This window comes from Mustelus asterias, chromosome 3, assembly GCF_964213995.1.
Source record: "Mustelus asterias chromosome 3, sMusAst1.hap1.1, whole genome shotgun sequence".
NCBI lineage: Eukaryota > Metazoa > Chordata > Chondrichthyes > Carcharhiniformes > Triakidae > Mustelus > Mustelus asterias.
Window position 1 is genome coordinate 134503621 of NC_135803.1, and position 12923 is coordinate 134516543.

The following is a 12923-nucleotide window of genomic DNA, read 5'->3' on the forward strand; positions in this document are numbered from 1 at the left end:
CATTCTCTGATAACACTGAACCATCAGACATGTATTTATTTACAGGTTCATAAGTTCAGGATAAAAATGTTGATTCAATAACCTGCATACTGCCTTCTACAAATGCAACATTTTGAATTTGGTAAATGTGATTGATGTCACACTGGTTTTAATGAATTTTCTTCGTTCACAGATGCCTGTCTATGTAATGGGAATTACAAGCAACCAGACACCATTTACATTTGGTAATGCAATACCAGGGCTGACATTTCATTGGACTGTCACTAAAAGGGACATTATTGACCTTGGCACAAGGCATTCTGAGGTAAACTGAGCTGTTGAGGCTCATTAATATTTGCTCACATCCATTACCTGTGATCTGAAATGTCTCTTTTGTAGGGACTTTGATTGGACTAATTTAGTTTTTGATTGGATGTAACTTAAAAAAAACCTGTGTATTTTTTATAAAAATGATGACTGTGCATATATTCTTCAAGAAATATATTCCCACATATTGAAAGTATTTTCTTGTTTTCTTGTTGTGGTTTGCAGAATTTCACATCATTTTTTGAATGTGTTTTGTGTTTTAGGCATCTTTTCAACTTCCAGCGAGTAACAACTTTGCAATGTACGTGTATAGTCGAGTGAAAGGCAGGACCGGCTTGAAAGTTGTTGTGAGGACTACAGATCCATCAGCTGGTCAGTTTGAAAATAAAGCCAGAGAGTTGTCGGATGAAATGCAGATTCAGGTACTGCTGCCATCTCCTTGTCGCTTTTTTGACATTACTGTTCACGAGACAAAGAACGTTCCTCAGACTGAGCAGAAATAGAAAGCAAATGATAACTGGACTGGAGTTTTATTTTGCCAAGTGTAGCGCTGCAGATTCTAAACTAAACTCGTGCACTGCGGATTTGGGTGGCAGAGGAGGTGGGTATGGTCCTTAATGAACATTTTTGTGTCCATTTTCACAAAAGAGCGGGTGATGATGCAGACATTGTGGTTGAGGAAGAATGTGAAGGATTGGATGCGATAAACATAGGGAGGGAAGAACTATAAAGGGGGTAAATCGCCAGGGTCGGATGAAATGTACCCCAGGCTGTTAAAGAAGTCGGAGAGGAAGCTGCCAGAGGATTGGAGGCCTGTCAACATTGTACCTTTGTTTAAAAAGGGAGCCAGTTGGTCTGACCTTTGTAATGGACAGTCGGTTCAGAGGGATACTGTCACTTAGGGATGGACAGTCGGCATGGATTTGTAAGGAAAGGTTGTGTCTGCCTAATTTGATGGAATGTTTTAAGGAAGTAACCAAGAGGATTAATAAGCATAGATATTGTGCTCTTGTTTAATGCAATGTCTTTTTGCCACAGTTGACCAAACTTTGGGGAGCAAGAGTGAGTCTGCCATGAATCTTTCAGATAATGTATTAGGTGGCCAGGAGCAAAGAGCAGGCTCTTTAACTGGCAAAGCAGGTGAAGAATCTGCAAAGATTGAAAAAACAAATATTAAACTGATTCGTTTCCAAGTTGGCTGACGCAAGTGAGGTTGAAACCCTAAATTGTGCTCCAGAGACCCACTTGGTGGCCAGACATGGAACTGCAGTTGTCAGATCAATATTAAACAGTCCCATTAAGCCAGCATTGCATCCAGGCATCAAAGAAAAAGGCTACACAATTTTTCACTGGAATATTGCAGGATATACCAAACAGTGTCTTATCTGTCTGTCTCAACATCGCTCATTCTGTCTCCATTCTCTTTGTCTTTTTATCTCTCTGCACTGCTATTCTCTCCCCAAATTCTCCCGTTCGCTGTGTCCTTATAGCTATTAGCCTACTTGTGGTTTTAGACATCAATAACAAATTGCTTTTCCTTTTAGGTGTTTGAAAAATTACATTTGCTCAATCCGGAAGTTGAAGCAGAGCAGGTGCTAATGTCACCAAACTCCTTCCTGAAACTGCAAACAAACCGGTAAGGTTTAAGAACAAACAAATTAGCCATTATTTCTGTATGATCTAAGTGTGTAACAGTCTGCGGGGGGGGGAATACAAAATTAGAGCAGCAATCCCATTCTTCATTTTGAAAAGATGACTTAAAAGATGTTTTCATCAGTATTTACTTGGTTCTGCATTGACACCAGTTGCTGCATTAAGCAGTCTGAGACTCTTGGTTGTATGGGGATTGTTTCACATTGCCTCGTATACGCTTTGCGTGATAGCAGGAAGGACCCAGGCAATAACAGTGGAAATCCCCTTTAACCTGAACCAGATATCTTTGTCTTTGAACATGGTTTTCTTTCTTGAAAGCAGTGTTATGATCCCAGCTGATCTCCCTATTGGTCAAGCACAATGGTGGCACAGTGGTTAGCACTGGTGCCTCACAATGCTAGGGACCCGGCTTGGGTCACTGTCTGTGTGGAGTCTGCACATTCTCCCCGTATCTGTGTGGGTTTCCTCCGGGTGTTCCAGTTTCCTCCCACAGTCTGAAAGACATGCAGGCTAGGTGCATTGGCCGTGCTAAATTCTCCCTCAGTTTACCCGAACAGGCACTGGAATGTGGTGACCAGGGGATTGTCACAGTTATTTCATTGCAGTGTCAATGTGAGCCGCCTTGTTGAACTGATAAATAAACTTCAAAAAGTAGATCCCAGAATGAAACTTTGCTTGATAGATCCTAACTCTTATTTTTTTAAAGAAATCTTGCAGTTAATCTTTCTGGTCGCCACACGACCAGAAGGATGCGGGTGCTTTGGAGAGGGTACAGAAGACGTTTACCAGGATGTTGGCTGGTCTGGAGGGTATTAATTATGAGGAAAGGTTGGATAAACTCAGTTTGTTCTCACTGGAATGACGGAGGTTGAGGGGTGACCTGATAGAGGTTTACAAGATTATGAGTGGCATGGACAAAGTGGATAGTCAGATGCTCTTTCCTAGGGTAGAAAAGTCAAGTACTAAGGGACATAGGTTTAAGGTGCATGGGGAAAAGTTCAGAGGAGACGTGCGAGGCAAGTTTTTTACACAGAGGGTGGCGAATGTCTGGAACACCCTGCCCGAGGAGGTCATGGGAGCAGGTATGATAGTGGCATTTAAGGGGCAACTAGATGAATACATGAATAGGATGGGAATGGAAGGGTACGGACTCTGTAAGTGCATACAGTTTTAGTTTAGGCAGGCATCATTATCAGCGCAAGCTTGGAGGGCCGAAGGGCCTGTTCCTGTGCTGTACTGTTCTTTGTAAGTTACTGAACAAATGCACAGTCTGCTAACAAAAAAAACCATTTCTTAAACAAGAAAAATGAACCATGTTACACTAGAAAATGTTGTAAAGATCCTGATACAAATACAAGAAAATGACTACACTATTCCTTCACCGCAGCTATCTCTTTACAGGCACGTATAAATTTGTAAAGATAAAATAATTTACCATATCTATCTTGTGCTCTAATGTTCAGAGTAAGTATGCGGTATATAAATTAACAAGGAAACTGTGGTCAGACACTCCAAAGCAGATGACATGCGACCAAAGCAGATTCTTTGGATTTCTCAACAACCCACTCAGACATCTGTCACACTGTGAAGCAACAAATCCCACTGAAATTCTGGGCAGGGTTTTCTGCTGGCGGAGGGAGCTCTGTTGCTGGCATGGTCTTCCGGTTCCGCCAATATCCATGGCATTTTGTGTGGCTCCCCGTCTTACTACTGGGAAACCCACCGCAGAGGTCACCTTTGGTGGGACTGGAAGATTCTGCCGGTGGGAAAGTCCAGAAATTCCCACTCTGTGTGTCTCTCACAAAGCTTTCCAATCTCCATGTTTGAAACCTGCCTGGGAATTCTCTCCCACACGCTGCTTTTACTCAGATGGCTTCAACAAGATTCACCCTCGGGTTGCAATCTCGGTTTCTGTCCGTTCCCTTGTTTGGGATCTTCTCGCTGTCCCCCCCTCCAAGTGTCCTGCTCCCTGGGATGGAACCTCTGCAATGGCACCCTGATACAGGTCACCTGACCTGCTTTTTGTGCCATTTTGCATTTTTATTTCCTTGTGTGCATGTGCTCAGGGCCGGTTCCCGACCTGAAGACAAGAAAGCCACTGACTGCGCAAATGCATCCCGGCCAGTGTGTGCGCGAGAGACGTGAGGCCTGTAATTCCAAGCTTCTGAGCCCTCAATCTCCGAATACTGATTAAGGTAAGTATTGGAGTTTGTTGTAGCAGACCAAGTTCATATGAGACAAGGTGAGCCTTCTTTCAAATTCATCAAATCATAGAATCCCCACAGTGCAGAAGGAGGTCATTCGGCCCATCGAGCCTGCACCTACAATGATCCCACCCAGCCCCTATCCCTGTAACCCCATATATTTACCCTGCTAATCCCCCTGACGCTAATGGACAATTTATCATGGCCAATCCACCTAATTCACACGATTATTGAGCTTTTTTTATATATTAAGGTAAAAACAAAGCTATAATTTAGATCCAGGTTAATTTAGTGCAGTTGATGCAATTTATCTTCAACTGCGAACCCAAAAATGATTTTCACAATATGCGACCCCTTTTAAGCAGGTTGACAAGCGGGGACCATTCTTCCTTTTATGAGCTTGCCTTTTTTGGGCTTCTCTGCCTGCGTCAAGCATCTACTGCAAACGCCAACCTTCATGTCGAGTGCCTGATGTTCTGCTTTAATTCTGATCATGGTCAAAAAAAAACCTAAACTGTTCCACGCAATAGTAGTGATGTGCGTATCAATTACAGAGACAGGCCGCTAAATTTATTATGTAGCCCTTGAGAAAACTGCAACAAGGCTGGATCATTTGTACCTTAACAACCTGCTTTCAGACTGAACTTAGAAGCATAGAAATTAGGAGCAGGAGTAGGCCATTTGGCCCTTTGAGCCTGCACCCCACTATTCATTTTGATAATGACTGATCATCAAATTCAATATCCTGATTCCCCCCACCCCATCCCATATCTCTTGATCCCTTTGGCCCCAAGAGTTAAATCAAATTTCCCTTGAAATCACACGTTTTGGCCTCAACTACTTTCTGTGGTGGTGAATTCCACACATTCACCAGCCTCTGGATGAAGAAATTTCTCCTCACCTCAGTTCTAAAAGGTTTACACCTTATCCTCAAACTATACCCCTAGTTCCGGACTCCCCCACCGTTGGGAACATTCTTTCTGAATCTACCCTGTCTAATCCTGTTAAAATTTTATAAGTCTCTATGAGATCCCCCCTCACTCTTCTAAACTTCAAAGAATGCAATCCTAACTGACTTGGTCTCTTCTCATATGACAGACCTGCCATCCCAGGAAGCAGCCTGGTAAACCTTCGCTGTACTCCCATTATTGCAAGGACATCCGTCCTCGGATAAGGACACCAAAACTACACACACTACTCCAGGTGTGGCCTCACCAACACCCTATACAATTGCAGTAAAACATCCCTATCCCTATACTCAAATCCTCTCACTATGAAGGCCAACATACCACTTGCATTCTTTACTGCCTGCTGGACCTGCGTGCTTGTTTTTAAACTTGCAGTAATTCACTATGCCTTTAAAATACACTAACTGCAGGCCTGATTCTTCCAAAAGTGCTGAATTGGCGGGAAAACTAGTGTAATTCACAATTGTTTTTTCAGTAGGTGTTCAGACTCGAATCTCCCACACTTTGTGCAATGCTGAGGTCACAATCAGGACTATCATTAAAAGCTCAGGGCGGGGCCTATTCATGCCAGAGTCTGACAGTTCCAGGTGTCTGCGCCTGCGCAGAGGCCCCGGACTGTCAGACTGCAGATCGCTGGCCAGCCCGGGACCCCCGCAGCGCTGCCCCTCCACCCCCGTGGCTACGATCGCGGCCCGCACAAGCATTCCCGGGCCAACTCTTCCCCACCCCCGGAGCAACGCAATCTCCACCCACCACTCCCTCCCCGCCCCGATCGCTGGCCTCCCTCCAGCCCAGACCGATCCCAACGCAGAGTGGCAGTGGGGCCAATCGCCCCCAGGACCTGCTCCCTTACCACTGACCGATTCCCGCTGGGCAGTGCCAATGTGCCCCTGGGTATGGGCACTTTGCCCCTTGGGCAGTGTCGGGGACACAGGCTGGCACTGCCAGAGTGCCCATGCCCAGGAGGCACCACCACCCTGCTGCCCAACCCCCTGGGGAGCCCCCAACTGCCTCTCTCCACACCCTCCCCCTTCACTCTGGCATGGTCTCCCACTGGTTCCCCGCAAATGGGGAGCTACTCTAAACCCCGCTGGAGTGAAATACTCCTGGCAAGGTGGCAGATGCTATCGGGCCCGGAGAATTCCGTGCCGGCCACGATAATGAGATTTAAAATACATGAAAAACAGATTTAAATGACTTACCTTTCTTCCTGCCGGTTTCCAGCGCGGTCCCGACTACGCCTGTTCTCCGGCTGTGGGAGACGCCATGCATTGGGAACGCATGCGCCAATCCCGCGAAATGTCCGATACGCAATTCTCCCAACACAAAGGGCCAAAAAACGTGCCCAACTTTTCCAAATCTTACAATTAATGCTGATCAGTGATGGCCTTTAAGAAATATTTATAGATTCAATTTGATCTCTATGCTAAAGGTCACCATTTGAATCAGCTTTATCTGACCAAAAGGGATTGTTGATGTCAAATCATTGTCCATCATCTCCATGTTACTGACTTTCCGAAACCTGGCTCTAAATAGTGCAAAAACCTAACCAACAATTAAAAACAAAATAAGAGCAACATAACGAAAAGAAAACTAATTTTCGAAGAGCCACAACAACTACTTGGGTCACAAAAGCAAAATACCGAGTGCTAAAAATCTGAAATAAAAATTAAAAATAAATTTAAAATACTGGACGTGGGTCAGTCAGCATCTGTGGAGAGAAACAGTGTCAACATGTCAGGTCATAACCGTTCATCAGAATTGGAACTTCAGTGATGTCACAGTTTAGATGCTTGACAATTTATATTAAAATTGCGGTGTTTTCATTAGTTATCCTCCAAACAAAATGGTCTGAATGTTTTCTTGAGCCTAGCTCAAGACGGCAGCAGCTGAATTTGCACTGGAACCTCACTCGAATGAATGTTTCCACTATAAACCCCATGCTCGCATGATAGATAAGCATTCATCGCAGTATTCCATTTTTAAAAAAGACCAGATGAAAATTGACAAATACTGTGGAGGCATTTTTTTTTTAGTCGATATTCTGAAATATGGCAGTATGCTAATATCTGGCAATGCATTATACATGAGGCACTTAAACTTGGTCAGCAGAACATAATGAAGAGTCAGTTGACACCAACTTGCAAGAGTTATGCAACTTGCCTAAATTGTTTAAGTTTGCTCATTCATTTTCCTAATTGCAAGAAATCATTTACCAGTGTGAATGTTTTTCTGCATTTATTCATGGGGTCTAGGCGTAACCGAAAGGTCTAGCGTCTGTTACCCAGCCCTGATCGCTGTTGAGAAAGTGATGTTGTGTCACTTCTTGAACTGCTGCAGTCTGTGTGGTGTAGATACCCTGCAGTGCTGTTAGGCAGGGATTGTTATTCGTTACCAGAGATCAAGCCGGTGCTTGACAGCAAGTCAAAGTCTAAGCTAGTGATGCAACTGTACAGAGACATTAAGGGAGACATCCATTCCCTGCGCAGCAGAACAAAGCCAATAAGAGAACACTCATTCATTTCTGACAAGTACAAAGATAAACTCAAAAAATATAAATTGGCCACATTAAAAGGCAATGCCAGAGCGACGTGAATGGGAAACAAAGGCATTGCAGTGACAAAGTAGAAAATGGAGCACGTTTTTGTAAGAGTTGCCCAAAGAAAAACATTTTTAAAAACGCCAAATAGGAACAGTATTTGTTACAAGGCTTATGAATACCTACATTGGTCCTTCAGTTAATATTTCCAGATGTATCCTAATAAGGCTGGGGTAGCAAGTTGACTGACGACTCTGATTGCTGAAGGCTTGATTGACCTTGTAGGTAAAAGTTTATTTATTCGTCACAAGTAAGGCTTACAATCAACACTGCAATGAAGTTACTGTGAAATTCCCCTAGTCGCCACACTCAGGCGCCTGTTCGGGTCAATGCACCTAACCAGCGCGTCTTTCAGACTGTGGGAGGAAACTGGAGCACCTGGCGGAAACCCATGCAGACACGGGGGAACGCACAAACTCCACACAGACAGTGACCCAAGCTGGGGATCGAACCTGGGTCCCTGGCGCTGTGAGGCAGCAGTGCTAACCATTGTGCCACCCATGCCATCCCATGTGGCTTAAATGTATACTGGCACAGTTGCTGCTGATGTTTGGAATTGCAGCAGGCTATTGGGTAAGGCATGAACTTGTTGAAATCGATCATCTTCAGCTTTTGGATGAAGGGAGCTCCTACAGGAAGAAATCGCATGTCTCAATCTCCCAACATTTGTATGTGCAGCGCCTGCACTACCCCAAGAGCAACGTGTTGCGTTTTACCCATGCTCGCTGTGAAAGGGATTTGGTTGTGGCTGCTAACTCGCAGTCAAAGAACTGTTTCCGACACCAATATGAAATAACATTGGCAAACTCCACATCAGAGGTTTTGAAATTGAATATAAACAGGAAGGGGAGGCGAGCTGGTGAGGAGGGCCAAGACCAGAAAGGTGAACTGCACTCGCAATTATTACTCGTTACAGCCGATAACACCCTCCCCATTTGTTAGAGGGAGTGTCACGCTATAAAGGGACATCTGTAATTGTGAACGACTTTAACTGTATATAGATTGGGGAAATCAAATTAGTAACAATACCATAGAGGAGGAATTCCTGGACTGTGTACAAGATGGTTTTCTGAACCAGTAAATTGAGGAACCAATTAGAAAACAGGCCATCCTAGGCTGGGTATTGTGTGACGAGAAAGGAATAATTGGCAATCTAGATGTGTGAGGTCCCTTGGAGATGAGTGAACATAACATGGTAGAATTCTTTATCAAGATGGAGAGTGACATAGTTGATTCTGAGACAAGGGTCTTGAATCTTAATAAAGGAAACTATGATGGTATGAGGCGTGAGTTGGCTATAATGGATTGGGAATGTTACTTCAAGGGATGATGGTGGATAGGCAATGGCAAATATTCAAAAATGCATGGGTGTCCTGCAACAACTGTTCATTCCTATTGGGCGCAAAAATGAATCGGGAAAGATGGCCAAACCATGGCTTACAAGGGAAATTAGAGATAGTATGAGATTCAAGGAAGAGGCAAACAAATTAGCCTGAAAAAAAAATAGACCTGAGGATTGTGACCAGTTTAGAATTCAGCAAAGCAGGACAAAGGGATTGATTAAGAAGGGGAAAATAGAATGCAGGAGTAAGCTTGCAGGGAATATAAAAACTGACTAAAAGATTCTATAGGTATATGTAGAGAAACAAATTGGTGAAGACAAATGTAGGTCCCTTACAGTCAGAAACAGGATAATTTATAATGGGAAACAAAGAAATAGCTGACCAACTAAACACATATTTTGGTTCTATCTTCACAAAGGAGGACAGAAATGTTGGGAACACAGGGTTTAGTGAGAGGGAGGAACTGAAGGAAATCTGTATTAGTAGGGAAATGGTGTTGGGGAAGTGACAGGATTGAAGGCCGATAAAACCCCAGAGACTGATAGTCCACATCCCAGAGTACTGAAAAAAGTGTCTGTGAGAATAGCAGGTGCATTGATGGTCATCTTCCAAGATTCCAAGCACTCTGGAGCATTTCCTACTGATTGGAAGCGAGCTAATGTAACCTCACTATTTAAAAAGGGAGTAGAGGAAAAATGGGGATTATTGAACAGTCAAACTGACATCGGTAGTGGGGAAGTTGTGAGGATCCATTATAAAAGATTTAATGGCAGTGCACTTGGAAAACAGGAGTAGGATCAGACAGAGTTAGCACATATTTACAATACGGAAATCATGCTTGGCAAATCTGCTGGAATTCTTCAAGGATGTAACTCGTAGAATTGATGACAGGGGACTAGTGAATGTGGTTTATTTGGACTTTCCGCAGGCTTTTGCAAGATCCCACATAAGAAATTAGCATGTAAAATTAAAGCGCATGGGATTGGGGGTAGTCTATTGAGATGGATAGAAAACTGGCTGGCACACAGGAAAAGAGTAGGAATAAACAATCTTTTTCTGAATGGCAGGCAGTGACTAATGGGGTATTCCGGGGATAAGTACGAGGACCGCAGCTATTCACAATGTATATTAATGATTTTGATGAGGGAACTAAATGTAATATCTCCAAATTTGCGGATAACAGAAAGCTGGATGTGGGGGTGAGCTGTGAGGAGGATGCAGAGATGCTTCAGTGTAATTTGAACAAGTTGAGTGAGTGGGCAAGTGCATGGTAGATGCAATATATTGTAGATAAATGTGAGGTTATCCACTTTGGTAGCAAAAACAAGAAGGCAGATTATTATCTGAATGGCTATAGATTGAGAAAGGGGAATATGCAACGAGACCTGGGTGCCCTTGTACACCAATCACTGAACTTAAGCATGCAGGTGCAACAGGTGGTAAAGAAGGCAAATTATATGTTGGCCTTTGTAGCGAGAGGATTTGAATACAGGAGCAGGAATGTCTTCGCCACTTATACAGGGCCTTGGTGAGATCGCACCTGGAATATTGTATGCAGTTTTGGTCTCCCTATCTGAGGAAGAATATTCTTGATATGGAGGGAGTGCAGCAAAGGTTTATCAGACTGATTTCTGGGATGGTGGGACTGACGTATGATTCGGTTAGGATGATATTCGCTGGAATTTAGAAGAATGGGGTTGGGGGGGGGGGGGGGGGGGGGCGGATTCTTATAGTAACCTGTAAAATTCTAACAGGACTGGACAGGGTGTCCAGAACCAGTGGTCACAGTCTAAGGATATGGGGTAGTCCATGGAGGACTGAAATGAGGAGAAATTTCTTCACCCAGAGAGTGGTTAGCCTGTGAAATTCGTGAGCACAGAAAGCAATTGAGGCCAAAACGTTGTATGTTTTCAAGGAGGAGTTAGATATAGCTGTTTGCGTGCAAAGATATGGGGGGAAAGCAGGAACAGGTTACTGAGATGGATGATCAGCCATGATCATAATGAATGGAGGAGCAGGCATGAAGGGCTGAATGGCCTACTCCTGCTGCTATTTTTTATGTTTCTGTACTTATTTGTCTTTGGGAGGAGATTTTTAGGTTACTTCTGGGTCCAGTGAAGGACTGGGCATGGATCTGTTACTTCAGTGCAATGTTGAGAGTGTTTAAAAATGAATCCCTTGGTTTGGATTAGAGATTTGGCTCCAAACTAATCAGATCACTGACTTGCAAAATCTTTCTGCCCTTCTCAACTCTTTGGTCTGTATCTGATTGTATTTAAGAAATTGTGCATGGCTATATACCATCACAATTGACAGGTGAACAGATAGGGCTGATGAAACACTGCGAATGTTTGATGGGGATATCTGTGTTCACTCTTGAAAAATAGCACCATCATTTAGAAATTAATCTTAGTTAATCACAGTGATTCTTGCTTGATTGGCAGAGATGGTGTGGCTTCTCTCAGTTATCGTGTGCAAGACTCTGCTGACAAAACTCCTGTCATACAAGTGGATGAAAATGGGCTTCTGACATCTGGTCCCATTACTGGATCTTCAACAATTGAAGTGATCTCTGAAGAACAGTTTGGTATAAACCAGACAATCACAGTTGCAGTTAAGGTAAGAATAACCATGATTAAGTTCATTAATTGATTTGTCTTTTAATAACTCAATTAGTTTTTTTTTATTTTGAGAAATATCCCTATAGTATCAAATTTTTCGGACTATTTGAGAGGGAGAAAAGTTTCAATAGCTGTACTGGGGCAGAGAGAAAGTGCCTCTTCAAATTGGTGTTATCTGTTACTATATTCTCCCTCATTGACATAACCTGTGGCACTATTTGCAGAGTAGGGTGTTCTCGTGTCCAAGCTGACATTGTTCCCTCAATCAACATCATTGAAATAGATTATCTGGTGGTCATTTAGTTCATTGCTATTCGTGCAAAAATTGCTGTCCACAATTTGGCTGTGGCATTTTTCTACATTCCAACAATACTGATTTGGCTTTTGGACCCCTCAGGTTGTGAAATACACCATTCTTCTGTTATAAATAATAAAAGGCTTGTACAGAGAATAATGGGACAGTTATATCATGTGTCAAATTGGTGTATCTTCATAAAATACATCATAAAATGGTGCATCTTCTAACTCCGTGCAATGCCTTGCAAGACCTGCTGGTAATATATTTAATAATATCACATTCCAATATTCCGTACTTCCAATAAAAGTTTCTGTTTCACATTCGATTCATCCAGAATATTTGAAACTAATTGACCTTTCCACAAACACAATCAGTGTTTTGAATTTCAGGATGATCCAAACATCCCTTGGATAGTAAAATAATTATACCTTGCTTTAAAGTGGTTTCAGAATAATGCCATGATTCATGTTAATGGCACCACTGTGGCACAGTGGTTAGTACTGCTGCCTCACAGCGTCAGGGACCTGGGTTCGATTCCCAGCTTGGGTCACTCTCTGTGTGGAGTCTGCACGTTCTCCCTGTCTCTGCGTGGGTTTCCTCCAGGTGCTCCGGTTTCCTCCCACAGTCCGAAAGATGTGCTGGTTAGGTGCATTGGCTAAATTCTCCCTCAGTGTACCTGAACAGGTGCTGGAGTGTGGTGACTAGGGGATTTTCACAGTAACTTCATTGCAGTGTTAATGTAAGCCTACTTGTGATAGTAATAAATAAACTTAAACATTTTGACTTTAAACTGCGGAGGGGAGTGTTTAGACAGCTTTTGAAGAAAAGAAAAATGTGGTAGAGTTTGGACCAATAGGTTTTTTAAAACAGCTGAACTCCTTTATGCTGATCTTAATTTTGTTTTATTTTCAAAATCTTTGCAAAGGAAATT

At 43.1% G+C, this 12923-nt stretch overlaps 1 protein-coding gene across 1 annotated transcript in view; it reads left to right on the forward strand.

Annotated features, from left to right (window-relative positions):
- Positions 1 to 12923, forward strand: part of nup210 (nucleoporin 210) — a 136637-nt gene that overhangs the window by 97481 nt on the left and 26233 nt on the right. The window contains exons 27-30 of the mRNA XM_078209673.1: positions 173 to 304; positions 570 to 728; positions 1851 to 1942; positions 11518 to 11692. Of these exons, the coding sequence (XP_078065799.1) occupies positions 173 to 304; positions 570 to 728; positions 1851 to 1942; positions 11518 to 11692 (558 nt within the window). The remainder of the gene's footprint in view (positions 1 to 172; positions 305 to 569; positions 729 to 1850; positions 1943 to 11517; positions 11693 to 12923) is intronic.